This window comes from Chinchilla lanigera, unplaced genomic scaffold, assembly GCF_000276665.1.
Source record: "Chinchilla lanigera isolate Chin_1 unplaced genomic scaffold, ChiLan1.0 scaffold00026, whole genome shotgun sequence".
NCBI lineage: Eukaryota > Metazoa > Chordata > Mammalia > Rodentia > Chinchillidae > Chinchilla > Chinchilla lanigera.
The window spans coordinates 2,227,528-2,241,735 of record NW_004955427.1 but is presented as its reverse complement, the minus strand read 5'-3'; the positions used below and the strand labels follow the sequence as shown (position 1 = coordinate 2,241,735).

Below are 14,208 nucleotides of genomic sequence, written 5' to 3'. Positions count from 1 at the left end.
AGTAAGTGGCCGACCAGGGGCTGAGCTCATCTGCTTGCTAACCGCCAAGGTGCTCCTGCTCCTCCTTCACACTGCCGGCCCTTTCCCCAGACAAAATGAGCATTCGCTCCGTTTCTTTGGGACCCACATGCTTCGATATCTTTAACAATTTTCTCTTGTAACAGTGAGATAATGATAGTTTTTGACATTATTTTAGATTTTAATTTTTCCAAAAATAGTCCATATTCAACACTTTTGGTACACACTGCTGAATACATGTGAGTCACACACTTAATGCTACTTGAGAAGGTGGCAGAAAATAATCTTAAAATTCCAGATGGAAAATATTAATTTCTTCCTCTAAGCCAGGCACAATTAGAATCTCCTTTTGAAAAATACAGTTTGAATAAGTAGAGAAATAAAAACATCTTTCTTTAGTCAAAGAAATTCCATCTTGAGACCCTTTCCAATCGCTACCCCAGTCTTTCGGGGTATAAAATCCAGGCATTCTGACCAGAACTTTAAAATAATTGGGTGGAAGATGACTCTTAAATGAGAGAACAATATCTAAGATAATGGGGGCTGGGGATTTAGCTCAGCGGCACAGTGCCTGCCTGGCAAGCGTGAGGTCATGAGTTCAATTCCCGGTACCAGAAAAAAAACAAAAACAAAACAAAACAAAACAAAAATCTAAGAAAATGTACTCTACTTTTTAAAGAAACTAAAGGATGTTCACATGTATAGTCTTTGTTTAAAGTAAAAGTTGCTCAGTATTAACTACCTGGCTAAATATTTCTACAAACTGGTTAGATCTTCTAAAACGCTTTCTCCTGTATAAAGGCTGAAAAGCAAATGCAGCAAGATCTGAGCATTCTTAGAACCCTTTCTGTTTCTGCTTTGAGTTAGTCAATTGAACTTAATCATTAAACCTACTGTGGACTTTTGGTTTGATAACCCAAGTGTCAGTACAAAGGTCCAGTCTAGATTAATGGTATCCAAGGGTTAAGCAGGGGTTGAAAAAAAACTACTTTCTTTACTGAATGATCTAAAGTTCACAAATTAAAGAACAGTGGCCCATATTTATTGAGTACTTACCATGTATTGGATATCATTTTAAACCTTTAAACACACTGACTCATTTAATCAAAGTAGCTCTGTGAAGTGGGGCTTATTGTTAAGAGGTTGGAAACCTGAGGCACACAAATGTTGAGTAACGTGCTCAGAGCTACTCAGCTTCTGACCAGAAGTGTTGCGATTTAATCCAAGCCGGTCTGGATCCAGCGCTCTCCCCCACAGCTTCCCAGTACACACGGTACCGCTGTGTTCTATGAAGATGTCAGACAGCACGTTTCGTCAAGCACTGACAGGCAGTGGTCCTATTCACAATTTGATGTAAAAGTATACACTAACTGGAAATCTAACAATAACCCGCTACTCCATTATTCTCACCTCTTAGTTTAAGACGATGGATTTTAAAATCGGATCTACACTAAATATCAGTAATTCTGAGGCTAAGGTAATGTATGCTCCTCAGTGTGTTACGGAACAAAATTGTTCCTCGAAGAAGCATTCCTTTCCCTCATAGAAATTATTATGGTAGAGTTGTGTAGTGCGGTGCAGTCTAGTCTAGTTTAGTTCGGGGCTAGGATCAAACCCGGGGCTTTGTACATGCTAGGCAAGCGCGGTTCCACTGAACTGCACCCCAGCAACGACTACTGTGTATTTATTTATTTAGCAGGAATGTGCATGAGGAAGCAGGAAGACAGAATGGCGAAGGAACAAAGGAGAGGTTACTCACAGTAGGCCTGAGACCAAGAACACCACAGTTGCCCTGTAGCCGTTTCCTCCAGCCAGAAAATGCGTGTTTAGATTTTTTAAAACCCTAAAATCCAACTGTCCTGCAGAAATAGTCAGATGGCGTGCTTTATCATGGACTTTGTCTCAGGAGGAAATACACAGCTGATGGAAATTAAAACCAAGTGTCTGTGCACAGATTATTTTCTGAGAAACGAGTTACTCTCCCTGTCCTTTCGTGAAACCCACATTTCTGCTGCATGATAATTATTAGTGCTGTGAAGTCTGGCCTTGGGTTCGAGACGATTTCAGCCCACTGTTGTCTCTCGCTGGCTGATGAGGAAGTAAACCATTTGGAAGGAAATGAAAGCTGCAATATTTGGAGGGGGTGAGGATTAGGACATGATTAAATAAGGACTCACAGTTCTCTGAATGTGGTTGGAGGTTTAAATGTTCTCCCCTCGATGGAAGTTAAAGAAAATATCCCCAACCAGTATGATTTTGAGCATTTGTCTATGTTTACATTAGGCCCAGCTCAAAGATGGAAAATGTCAAAGAAAAGACATACAATAAAGCTTAATTATGTTTGCATTTTACTTTTTTAGCTTACGTGGTGGGGCCCAAAAGCCACTTCTGGTGTTACAATCGAAGCACAAAGGCAGCAAAGACAGAGCACCTCAGGGTTCTTTTTTCATTCTATAAACGCACCAAACAAGGCAGATGTTTTCTCTGCAGAATGCCCAGTGGGAAAAGGCTGTGGGTCTGGCAAAACGTAGATCTGCTCCCAACACAAAAGCACCCTCCAAGATTGTGGATCACAGGTTCCATGAAAGAAGCCACAAAAAAGTAAAGACTCTAATTAAGTCAAGAGTCCTGGACACGGCCTGCATCACATGGCTTAGAGCAGAGGAAGAAAAGTAAAATGGCCCCTCTGATTCAAAATACAAAATTTCATCTATTTTATATTGTTCAGAAGGTTCCAAGAAATAAATTTTTGTTATTGTACCAACCCAAAGAGACCAAGTCCAATATCTGGTTTTCATGTGATCCATTCCTTTAATCAATGACTGCTTTGGCAACTATGATACAAACCCTATTCGAGTTGTAAGGTACACAGGTTGGTCAATAAAGCCACCTGCACTCTTGGGTCGCTCAATCTAGTAGCGGGGAGATGATCAAATAGTGAAACAAAGTTTAAAAGGAGCGGTGGTAAAAACAAAAAAAAGTATAACTAAATGTAAAAAAGAGCAGCTGCAAGATCACTTAGACAGGACAGATTTCTCCTGAGAAGGTGACTTTAAACATGAGAACTTTACATCAAAGAATGAGACATTCATGCGAAACTCTTGAATACGCATGTGAGGAGTACTCAAAGTAAACTGATATCTTAGAAAAGTTTGTCTTGAATTTCTTTTGGAAATTCCAAAAATTCATCAGTAGTTTTAAATTTTTTCTTTGCCCAGCCAAACATTAAATGGATAGGAAATCTTTTCTCAATTTAGTTAAGATTATTGGTACCATTTAGGAATACACAACAGTCACATTCACATAGGGAGCAGAGAGTCTGTACCTGTATATAAGGTACCTTCATTTGTCTTTCTCCCCTCCCATTCTTCTCCCCTCCCTCCAACACTCTTCCTCTCCTCATTTCTTTGTTCCCATTTTATCCTTCTTTTCTCATTTTCTGTTTTCTCTTTCTTCCTTTCCCCTCCCCTCTCCCTAGTTCCCCTCTCCTTTTGAGCAATTTCTTCCCATTTCACCAGATCTCTTGTAAATTTGGTTTTTACTTACACTTTCAGTTTCTCACACCGGTGACACAATGGAATATTTGCATGTATGTCTGATTTATCTCACTTGAGAATATGGTCTCAAGGTCCAGTGGATAAGAAATCTTGTGCCTAGCATCATACACTTGCAATATATCTTTGTAGCATTTGGGTGAAAAGGGTCATTCTTATTTAATGTTTTCATCGGTGGCATGTAAAAGTGACAGACTATGCCAGCAACTCTGAAAACAGGTCTTATTTCCCATGAAATGCTGTTAATACCAAGACCTTAACCTGTGATCTTGTAACAAAAGGTCTAATGAAAAAATGGGCACAGAATTTAAACAATCTGTACTAGATGGAAGACTTCTGGCATTCTAGAGACCGTGTCTTGAAGTGCTTTTTTTTTTTTAAAGCAATGATTTTTTTAAAAAAATAAAAAGGAAAACACAGTTAAAACAATTAGAATTGAGCTCATTCAAATTCTGTTTGACGGCTATTCAATATGTGGGGATTTATGAATGTGAGAAATCTTTCCATCAGAGGCATTTAGTAGCCAGGATGAGTACTACTAGGACATACATTCTTTTTTTGCCGTTTTAGACTAGGAGACTAAGGCAGACAAGCTATCACTTTGAAGAGCTGAAGGAAACACTCTGTACAACTTAGTAGAAAGTGTCAAAGCCATGGCAGTTTCTCCATAAGCAAAACTCTATAGACACTGTGGGGAAAGGACTGAGATTGCTAATGGACTGATTCCCAGCTGAACCGAGTGAACGTGGTGCTGGGTGTGGGAGGCTCACCCGAGGATTGTTACCATCAGCTGAGAGGCAGAATTGGAAAGGGATAATGAATTTCTCCTGTTGGTTTTAGTTACGGTCTTTGTTCTAATAAAAGGTGATGGAGGTGAGTGACTGGGACCGCCGCAGTCCGAGAGACTGGAAGCCCCCTGATCCCAGATTTTTAGCTGTCTTGTTTTTCTTGTCTCTTACCTTTTCTTATTCATCTGAGGGCATCTCGTTCTTGGGACCTGTCACTACAGTTAACACCAACAAGACACCATGGCAAACTCAGAAACTCCCAAATTTAAGCATACCCGCTAATTTATAAACTACGCTAGTACTGTGGGCTGACTGACTTGAAGAGAATGGGACTTCTTGAAGAGCCTGGCTTTGCCTGGCAGAACAACACAGTGTTCTACTGTTTACTGAATATCTTTGTGAACTAGGGTTATCAGCTACTGTTGTGTTAAAAAAAAGAGGAACTGCTCATGGGTTACCCCTGTCTTCCCTCCAGGGGAAGGTAAAATAATGTGAGTGTTAAGACCACAGATGCGAACATCAGAACCCAGACCTAACACGTTTTAGCTATTAAGCATGAAAATATTCTCCGAACCTTGATTTACTGTCTGCTTTAAAGGTGGACTGAGAGTAAATGCGATAAGATCTGTGAAGTTTTAGCATCGTGTCCGGAACATAACAAGAATCTTTGAAACTGTAGGTCTTAGAGCAACTGCGTGTATAAATAGCACAAGCACATTCTGAATAAAATGTGCATGACAAAAAGCAACAGCAGACTAACAGTCTTTCACCTGTTTCTGTAAATGACAGTGATGGCTCTTTTTCTACTCGATTTACCAAAAGTTAGGAGATGCGCTTTTATAAACAGCCAACTGGAAATTGTCGCACAAGGGAAGAGTTCATCTTTCCATGGCAGGCCGCATGCTTCTATGCTACAAAATGCAGCATTTCCTGTTATTCTTTCTAGTCTTAGCTCCTAAGCTCAAGGATATGTCTTTGTTTATCCTCAGGAACTCCCCTTGAGCTCTTGACTTTTATATGTTTTCTGTGCTCCATTTTGCCCGTGTCCTTGTGCTGTTTTTGTACTTTGGTCCTTGTTTTAATGGTTGTTTTATAACTGCATCCTTTCAAAGCCACCACACATTTCCCTTGAAAAGTAGGTGTCATCTACATAAAGGGAAAAAGGAAGAGAAGGTTTCTCAAATATATATGCTTCAAATATTATAAGGTCTTATTAATTTAGCAAATAACAGGGAGAAAAATCTCAAGTTCATAATTTGTGGAGGCCTGAATTAAACTATTTTACAAAGCATGAAATAAAGGCATATTTTATGTCTTTATGTCAAAGGCACATTTTCCCAAACAAAGGTGTATTTTCCCATGCTTAAATGTTCTAATAAGTGCTTATTCTGATAATTTCTTTTTGCTCTGATAATTTCTTATTCTAGTTCTCGAAATACCATTAACACCATGTTCTTCAGTATTATTCTCTGGGGTCCAGAGGATGGACTCATTCCCACTACCACTTCGTCAGCAGTGCAGACACTGATCCCTTTTGCCGTAGCAGAGGAGTTCTTCAGCCACGCGCCGTGTACCAACAGCAGTTATCTGCCCAGGGCGCAGACTGCTCCCTCTGCTGCCTCTTTTGACTGACATTAATTTCCCTTACTCGGTTTCATTAGAAATTTTCTGGGTTTTCCCGGAAGGAGTGTCCCACACACCCAACACTGAATACCTTTGTGGAGAACCTGCACTGTTCCCGCAAATCAGCATTAGGATCACTGAAAGCCCCTACTGTGAGCTCCCTGGGGCTTTCCTTTCCCATCACTGCTTTACATACTGCTGCTTCCCCGCCTTCTCACATCAGCTCTAGAATACACCAGGGGACTGACAAAAGCACGCTGAGGAACCAGAAAAGGAATTTTTAAAAATTATATTAATTTCTTAGTACAAAATTTCTTAGTATAAAACCATTGATCATGTTACTTAGTGATAACATTACCTAGTGACATTTCTAAACATCTTTCTTGAAACAAAATTCTATTTTGCAAACATTTAACGGTGAATGTGTGCCCTTAACTACCTTTTGTGGATTTAGCTAAAAATGCCTAAATATGTGTTTTGAATAATTTAAGTTGTTAATCAACTGTCAGTCTGGTTAAGAGTTACAAGATTAACAAGAAGCTAGTACACCCATGCCATGGTTCACCCTGCCTACTCACACTCACACATGTATTTACATATACACATGTATAATCTATATAGCCACTTGTTAACTGTTGATTTACTCTTGTACTGTATAGACTGGTGGACAGCCTCAGCAAGAACAGAGTATTTTCCAGCACTGGTATGTCAGGTGTCAGGGGCAGAGGTACAGTGCCTTCTGCCTGAGTTAAATGTAACAGGGTCATATTACCTCTCTGGATCCTCATCACGGTCCTCCAGATGGTTAGTCCCAAAATGATGACTGTCAGCAGCCCACACACAATGGCCACCAGCACTCTGATGTTACGGGTGACGCAGGAAGCCATGGTAAAGCCAAATCACAAATCCACACCTCGGTGAAAAGCAGCTAGATTTGCTTCTTCTTAGCCAAGAAATTTAATCAAATTCTACTCCAAACCAGGAAAGTAATTCCTCCTTTCAGCGATCTGTTAGGCAGATATCCTTGTATTTCAGGAGTGTTGGGGTTAATCCAGCAGGACACAGTCCAAGTCATCTAATAAAAGGTCCAGATTCTGATGGCGATGTCCTCATCCTTCACTGAAGGAGAATCCGAAAAAAAAATGGAGTTAAAGGAAAATGAAGGCAACTTAGGGCAATAAAGAAAGGGGAGGAACTAGCAAAGAGGGTCAAAGGGTGAATATCTGGACAAGGAAGAGAGTGAACAAAGGGAACCGAAACAAAGGAACCAGAGAGAATGTCAGGAAGACGGGGATCCCGTCTTCACCTGCAGCTAAGCTTCCTATGTATGTGTTTCAGGACTGCGCAGCAGAGGTGGAGCAGCAGGTGCTTCACGCCATGCAAACACCCTCTAGAGGAAATGCAGTGTGTTGCCGGTAAGAGGATGAACAGCAGTAGACACTGATGATTACAGTCCTTGTTTTCCTTTAAGGACCCTACATTCTGAGAGCTGCACTTGGTGGGTGGGCGTGCTGGCTCAGAGTGAGCTTTAACAAGCTCCAAATCCTGGTATAAAGACCCATCTATTATGAGCTGAATGGTGTCCCCACCAAAATTCACACTATGGAGTTCTAACCTCCAGTGACTCAGTGTGACCTGGTTTGAGGATAAGGTTGTTCTAGAAGTAATTGCGTTAACATGAGTTCATTAAAGAGTCCTAAATCAATATGGTTGGAATCCTTACAAGAAGAAAACATGTGGAAACAGACATGCACAGAGGGAAGATGACAGGAGACGACACAGGGAGAAGACAGCCATCTACAAGCCACAAGGAGAACAGGACCTTCCCAGAGTCCTCAGAAGAAGTCAGCTGACAGGGCTTCGCTATGCAGTTCAGGCTGGCCTCGAACTCATAGCGATCTTCCTCCCTCAGCCTCCTCAGTGCTGGGATTGCAGGCGTGCGCCACCATGCCTGGTCCTGCTAACACTCTGATGTTAGACTTGTGCAGAGCTGGGAGACAATAAACCCTATTATTTTAAAATTTAATTTAATTTAATTTTTCTTTTTGAAACAGGGTCTCGCTATGCAGTTCAGGCTGGCCTTGAGCTCACTTTGTAGCCCAGGCTGGTCTCGAACTCACAACGATCTTCCTACCTCGGCCTCCCAAGTGCTGGGATTACAGGCGTGCGACACCATGCCCGGCATACCCTGTTATTAAAACAGTTCAGTTCCTAGTACTTTGTCACAGCAGCCCAGGGAAGAAACTCCTCTGGGTTTGTGCAAGCTGATGTCTCTCTGCAGCTGTAGCCCTGACTCTTGCCCAGGACAGGTTCTTCCCTGTCCCCGCCACACCGTGGGATGAACGAGAGGATGAATGAGCGCGCACTTCCTCAGAGTTCCACTCCCAGTGGATGACACAGGTGCTCTGGATGCTGCCTCAGCCCATGGCGCCCACGCTGAGTAAGTGGCTTCAGCGTGCCAGGGTTATTACAAGACATGGATGGGACCGCAAAAAACTCATTCTAGATGAGGCACCGGGATATAACTCCCAATAAGACAAATAGCAACAACTAACATGAAATGTAATAAATTTTCACTATCACAGGATATTAGGCCATTAATTCCTTCAGGAGCATTAAACAAGGTTTCAAAAACTAAGCTTTGCCTTGAAGCTGGCCTTCGGTTCACCCCCAAACAAAATGGATGTTTTCTCCAATTCTCTGCGACACTTTGTCACAGTACAGCTTTGAGCGACAGGAGCACCAAGCCCTAAGTATTCGACACTGAGTTTCAGAGAAGGGAGTGGAAGGGCTTCAGGGTACCGCAGCGGAAGTGCAGAGCAAAGGAGGGAGCGAGTCTCTCATTCATTACAGACATATTAAAGCTATTTCTTAATGTCTCCATATGCTGTCCACAGCAAATGCCTGGAAATGGATATACATTTTTCGTGGAAAGGTGAGGTACCTGGGGTGAGAAGAATAATTTTTAAAAATGTACTATCTTCATGGTTTGAAGTGTCACCCTGTGTGATGGTATTTCTAAATGCCATCCTAAGATACATTATCCTTGTGATAATAACCTCAGTTATTATCAGCTGGAAGCCCTAGACGCAGCAATGGATGTAGCTTCCTAGAGCATCTATGTCCAGCCGTGTGGCTGGTTTTGTAAGACTTGCCACCTGTCTAGCTAAGCACTAGAAATTCATGGAGTGGAGAAATTCTTAGCTTAGAGATTTAGATGTTGACATTTAAATAAGGGCATGAATTTCTACTGTTTATAAACAAATGTATATGCGGTCATCAGTTTTCTCTCTCTCACACACACACCCACACACACACACACCAACCTGACAAGAAAGAAAGCTGGATGCGGTAGCTCACACCTCTGGGAGGCTGAGGCAGGAGGATCACAGGTTTGAGCCCAGCCTGAGCCACTTAGTGACTTAGAGAAACGCTGTTGCTGAATAACAAAACTGGGGGTTTAGCTCAGTGGGTTCAACTCCAGTACAGGAAAAAAGACAAGGAATAAAAAGAAAACCAAACAAAACACAAACTCATTCACTCCCTCCACTCAACTAAGCCACTGTGTAGTCATGAGGACAAAGCGTTGTGCCAGAGGGGAAATGTCTACGGCCTGACACAGTGCATATTTAGGACCATCCGAGTTTGCACTGATGCTACCACTGATTTGCCCTGTGACCCTGGACAAGCCACACGAGAAACTTGGCCTTCACTGCATCATTTTTTAACCTAGGTGAGACCTCCGCTTCCTGACCAACTTCGTCCTAAAGTCAGGTGAGGAGGAGTGAAGGTAGGTGTCTGAAGTGTCTGGGGTGCTGAGGGACAGTGGGCTGGGGGGGTGTCAGACACCAAGTGTGCTAAAGCGGGCTTTTCCAAAGAGAAGACTAATCAGTTCGGAGACTCCACAGCAATGTAGGTCTAGAGGTCCCATTCAACCCAGCTATTCCCCTTCTGGGTATTTTCCCAGAAGGTATGAAAACATCATATCACAGTGATATATGTGCACCCATGTTCATAGCAGCATAATTTGTAATTGCTAAATTGTGGAAGCAACCCAAATGTCCATCCACCGAGGACTGGATAAGAAAATTGTGGTACTTTATATAATGGGATATTACTCAGCTATAAAGGAAGATAAACTCGAGACTTCTATACGTAAATGCTCACAACTAGAGACCATACTCATAAGTGAAATAAATCAGACCTGCATGTGTAAGAATCATATTGTCTCACTAGTGTAAGACCTGAAAGAGTGAATAAAAACTAGGAGGTATGATAGACATTGTGAAATGAAAGGAAAATGCTCAAAAGTAAAGGGCAACTGGGGTGTGGGAAAAGGAAGGGAAAGAAGGGGAAATGATGTAAGTATGTATATACAGGATAGCGAACATAGTTGTACTACTGTCTTCTATTGCTCTACAGAAAGGAGCAGTTAATGATTACTTGTGTGATCAGTCTTGTATGTCTCTGTTTGTTTTCTTGAGAAACCACTTTGAAGATATCAATATGTAATACAACAGCCATTGTTAATTTTCTACAACTTTGTCTCTAACTCTGTTTTGTTTGTATTGTTCTTATGCTATTTTGTAAATAGCTGTGTTTGTTAATGTTTTCCTTCTTTTGTTTCTTAAAATAAAAAATAAAAAATTTTAAAAAACAGAGAAGACTAGCATGAGCATCAAGTCCCAGGCAGGAGACCCCGTGCATCTAGAGTGAGGAGCGCTGAACCAGCACGGAATACTTGGGCTGGGCAGGAGGAATTTCACGGGGGTCGGGGTAAACTTCAGATACAGTTACATACAAGATGATAGAACAAACAACCTGTGTTACGGTTTGTGTCTGGATGTCCCCCCAAAGCCTCATGCAGTCATGGGGCGGGCTTCTAGAGTGTATGATTGATTCATGGTCCAATGCTGGGGTTATGGGTGTGAGTGTTGCACCTGTCCTGGGTTGAGGGGGGCAACCAGTGTACCATATAAGGGAGGGAAAGAAGCGTGCTCTTCCCTCTGCCTCTCCTCCCTTTTGCTCTTGCTGCTTTTGCTGTCTTCTGCCACCATGAACTGTTGCCCTCTGCCATGTGCCACTCTGCCTTGGAGCCAGCTGATTATGGACTGAAACCTCCACAAACTGTGAGCTACATAAACCTTTCCTTCCTTAACACTGGGGGTCAGGTATTTTGTCTCAGCAATGAGAGAAAAGTAACCAAGACAAACGGTAAGCATATAAGAATAATGAGAATTAAGTTTCTCACTGGAGATGAAAGAAATGATAAATATGGAAAAGCAGAAAACTGTAATTCCTAGAGAATCTCAAAACAGGAAATGAGAAATATGAAGTAAGAGAAGTCACATGCTGTTAATGCTTAAGGAGGCAACATCCTTCAGGGCAGGTGGCTGTCAGATAAAGGCAGAATAACATCAGGAACTTCTTATCCCAAAGAAGAAAACTGTTATGGCAACTACAACGAAGTTAAATGCTTTAGAGGAAGGGATTGATTTACTTCTTATTTCCAATACTTGAGCTAAAACGTTGTCACTGTGCCTTAAAAACGCTTACAGTGTTGAGTGAGAATTGGAAATATATCATGAACTTAGGATTTTCTTTCTGTATTTTAAATCACTTTACATATATATAGTATCTATATTTTAATAGATAGCCAGTACATACACACATATATAAAATATAGAAATAAATATACAGTCAAAAGTAAATTGTATTCACATGTTGTATTTGAGCATGTTTATAATATATACCACAATCTGCACACATATACATGTTCTCTAGGTCTGGCTCCTCACAGGGCCTCAGGCCAGTGATACCTTACTAACCGAGAAACCTAGAATCAGATCTAACCCTATAAATGCCCTTTTTCTCAAAAAAATGCATGGATTCTTGGAAAAAGTGACTAAGACCACAACAGTGCAAGAGAAAGCCCAAGATGAGCGAGGACCATCCTGTGCAGGAAGAGACAGGACGGACGCATGACACGAGGACAGAGAGCACAGTCTGAAGTGAGTCCTCATGACTAGATAAAGTACAATGTGAGCATCAAAGCAAAAAGGTTTCTAACAAATCACATGGTAAATTAGTTTATTATGTAAGTAAGGTTATGAATAATACTCAAAACAGATCATAATTCAGTACATACAATGTAAAACCTACTGAACTGGAAACTCTGGGGTTGGGCCCCGGCAATCTCTGCTCTACAGGGGATTTGATGCCTGCCAAAGCTTAGAAACTGCTGCTCTGCGGTAATTCTCTCAAAAGAAATCAATCAAAGGGGCTGGGGATTTAGCTCAGCGGCAAAGCGCCTGCCTGGCAAGCGCAAAGTCGTGAGTTCAGTTCCCGGTACCGGAGAAAAACCAAAAAAAAAACAAAACAAAACAAAACAAATAAATCAAGAGATCGATTCTCTCAAAAGAAGTAAGTCAAGAAAATGGCCTTTATCGTTAGTAGGACATTTCTTTTCAATGTTTATGAGAATTCGCATCACTTTCAAGATTATAAAATATGCAAATAAGCCTGCATTTCTGATCTGTGAAACCACGGTTCCTTGATTTTATTCATGTACCTACCAAGACGTTCAGTGTGTTTCTAGGTCAAAGTTTGAAGAATCTCTGAAATCTCTTTTATTTCCCTACCACTTCCACTCTGACCCCAATGGAGAGTTGAAAACATGGAAACCTGCTTCCCATAGTTCTGACGGCAGCAATAAACACTAAGTTCACCTTCTTCACTTCTAAGTCCGTAGTGATGAGCCTCAGGGTTTCTCCGGTGGAAAATCCCCAGTCACGTTTCTTACCACTTCACTGCTAAAACGCTGAGTGTCTGAGTCTCTGCTAATCGATAAACCCTTCAATCCACTTGTTCCTGTATTTATACAACCCTACTGTCCTCTATCTCTACCTGATGTTCTAGGGATGACAGAAAGAAAAGGATAAAAAAGTTCTAGGTCAGTAACCCTGTAGCCCTTTGTTCTTCAGGCGTTCTGTTTCTCTCCTCCAGCCAGTTATCCCAGGATTACTTCATGCTGGGAAAACCAGCATTATTTTATGAAATGTGAGTCACTTAACACTAGTAGAAGTTATTGGTTTATGAAACTATAATATGGTCTCCCAGAAGACACTGGAGTCTGTCTAATTCATATCACCACCATCAATGACCCACCCTGTGCTACCAAACAGGAAAGAAAAGGGTCTTTCAAATCCCTTTTGAACTTTAAGTGTGCTTTCCACATCTTTTTTCAAAGAACCTCAATCCCTGCTTTCATCTTCTCTGATCTGTGCTTTTATCTTTTTCCGTTTACTTCTTGCTCTTTACTTCCCCAGAGACCAAGCTGGCCAGAACAGGTGTGTTACCAAGACTGAAAGCCCGAAGAAATGATCAGCCCTTGTAGGCTGAGAAGAGAACTTTAGGAAATAGTTCGCTTTTCTTCTTTTCCTTCTAGGAAGCCTGACTCAGGTGAAAGACAAACTCAGAATTTATAGTAACTAAGAAAGAGCTGCTGCCATAAGGAAATAGTTCCTTTGTCTCTGCTGCTTTTCCTGTTTTTGAGACAAAATGCCCAACACTCAAAATTAAAGGAGGAAAAGCTGATTTAGTTCACAGTGTGTAGAGGCTTCAGTTCACACTTGGCTGGCTCCAGGGCAGGGTGGCATGGGACAGGAGCACTGCAGAGGAGAAACAGCTCATAGCAAGCAGAAGGCAGCAAGCAACAAAGTAGCAAAGATGCAGCAAGCAATAAGACATGACTCTCTTTTTCTCCCTTTTATCCTATCCAGGTTACCCACCCTTAGGGCAGGTAGCACTCGTACCCAAGGTGGGGCATCCACAATCCTAGCATCGTACTGTGAATCAATCCCAGTATCACATCTTTGATCCCAGCATCACACACCCTAGATCCAGCCACTTCCAAAAAGCCCCACCTATGACTGCATGAGGCTTTGGGGGGACATCTAGATGCAAGCCACAACACCCATGTAAACATTAAATCCTTCTGAAAGTACTAGGAATTTGTATGCTGATCTGAGAAAAAATGAGTTGTTTACAGTGACCTGTGAAAAATATTGACGATATTCATACATATTAAGAAAATATTCTGAATCCTAAATCTTTTCATATAGTATATTTTAACAAATCCTTGTCATAAGTATTGGTTATCTCTCATTGCACAGATAATCCCACAATTTAGGAATTTACGACACAGATACCATTTACTGGGCAAG

General features: G+C 41.5%; 1 protein-coding gene across 2 annotated transcripts in view; it reads right to left on the bottom strand.

Moving 5' to 3' along the window:
- Adgrg7 (adhesion G protein-coupled receptor G7) overlaps window positions 1–7,096 on the bottom strand; it is a 70,871-nt gene extending 63,775 nt beyond the window's left edge. For both annotated transcript variants that reach the window (XM_005386303.2, XM_005386304.1), the window contains exon 1: window positions 6,756–7,096. In XM_005386303.2, coding sequence (XP_005386360.1) covers window positions 6,756–6,870 — 115 coding nt within the window. In that variant the 5' untranslated portion in view covers window positions 6,871–7,096. The remainder of the gene's footprint in view (window positions 1–6,755) is intronic.
- Window positions 7,097–14,208: the final 7,112 nt, after the last annotated feature.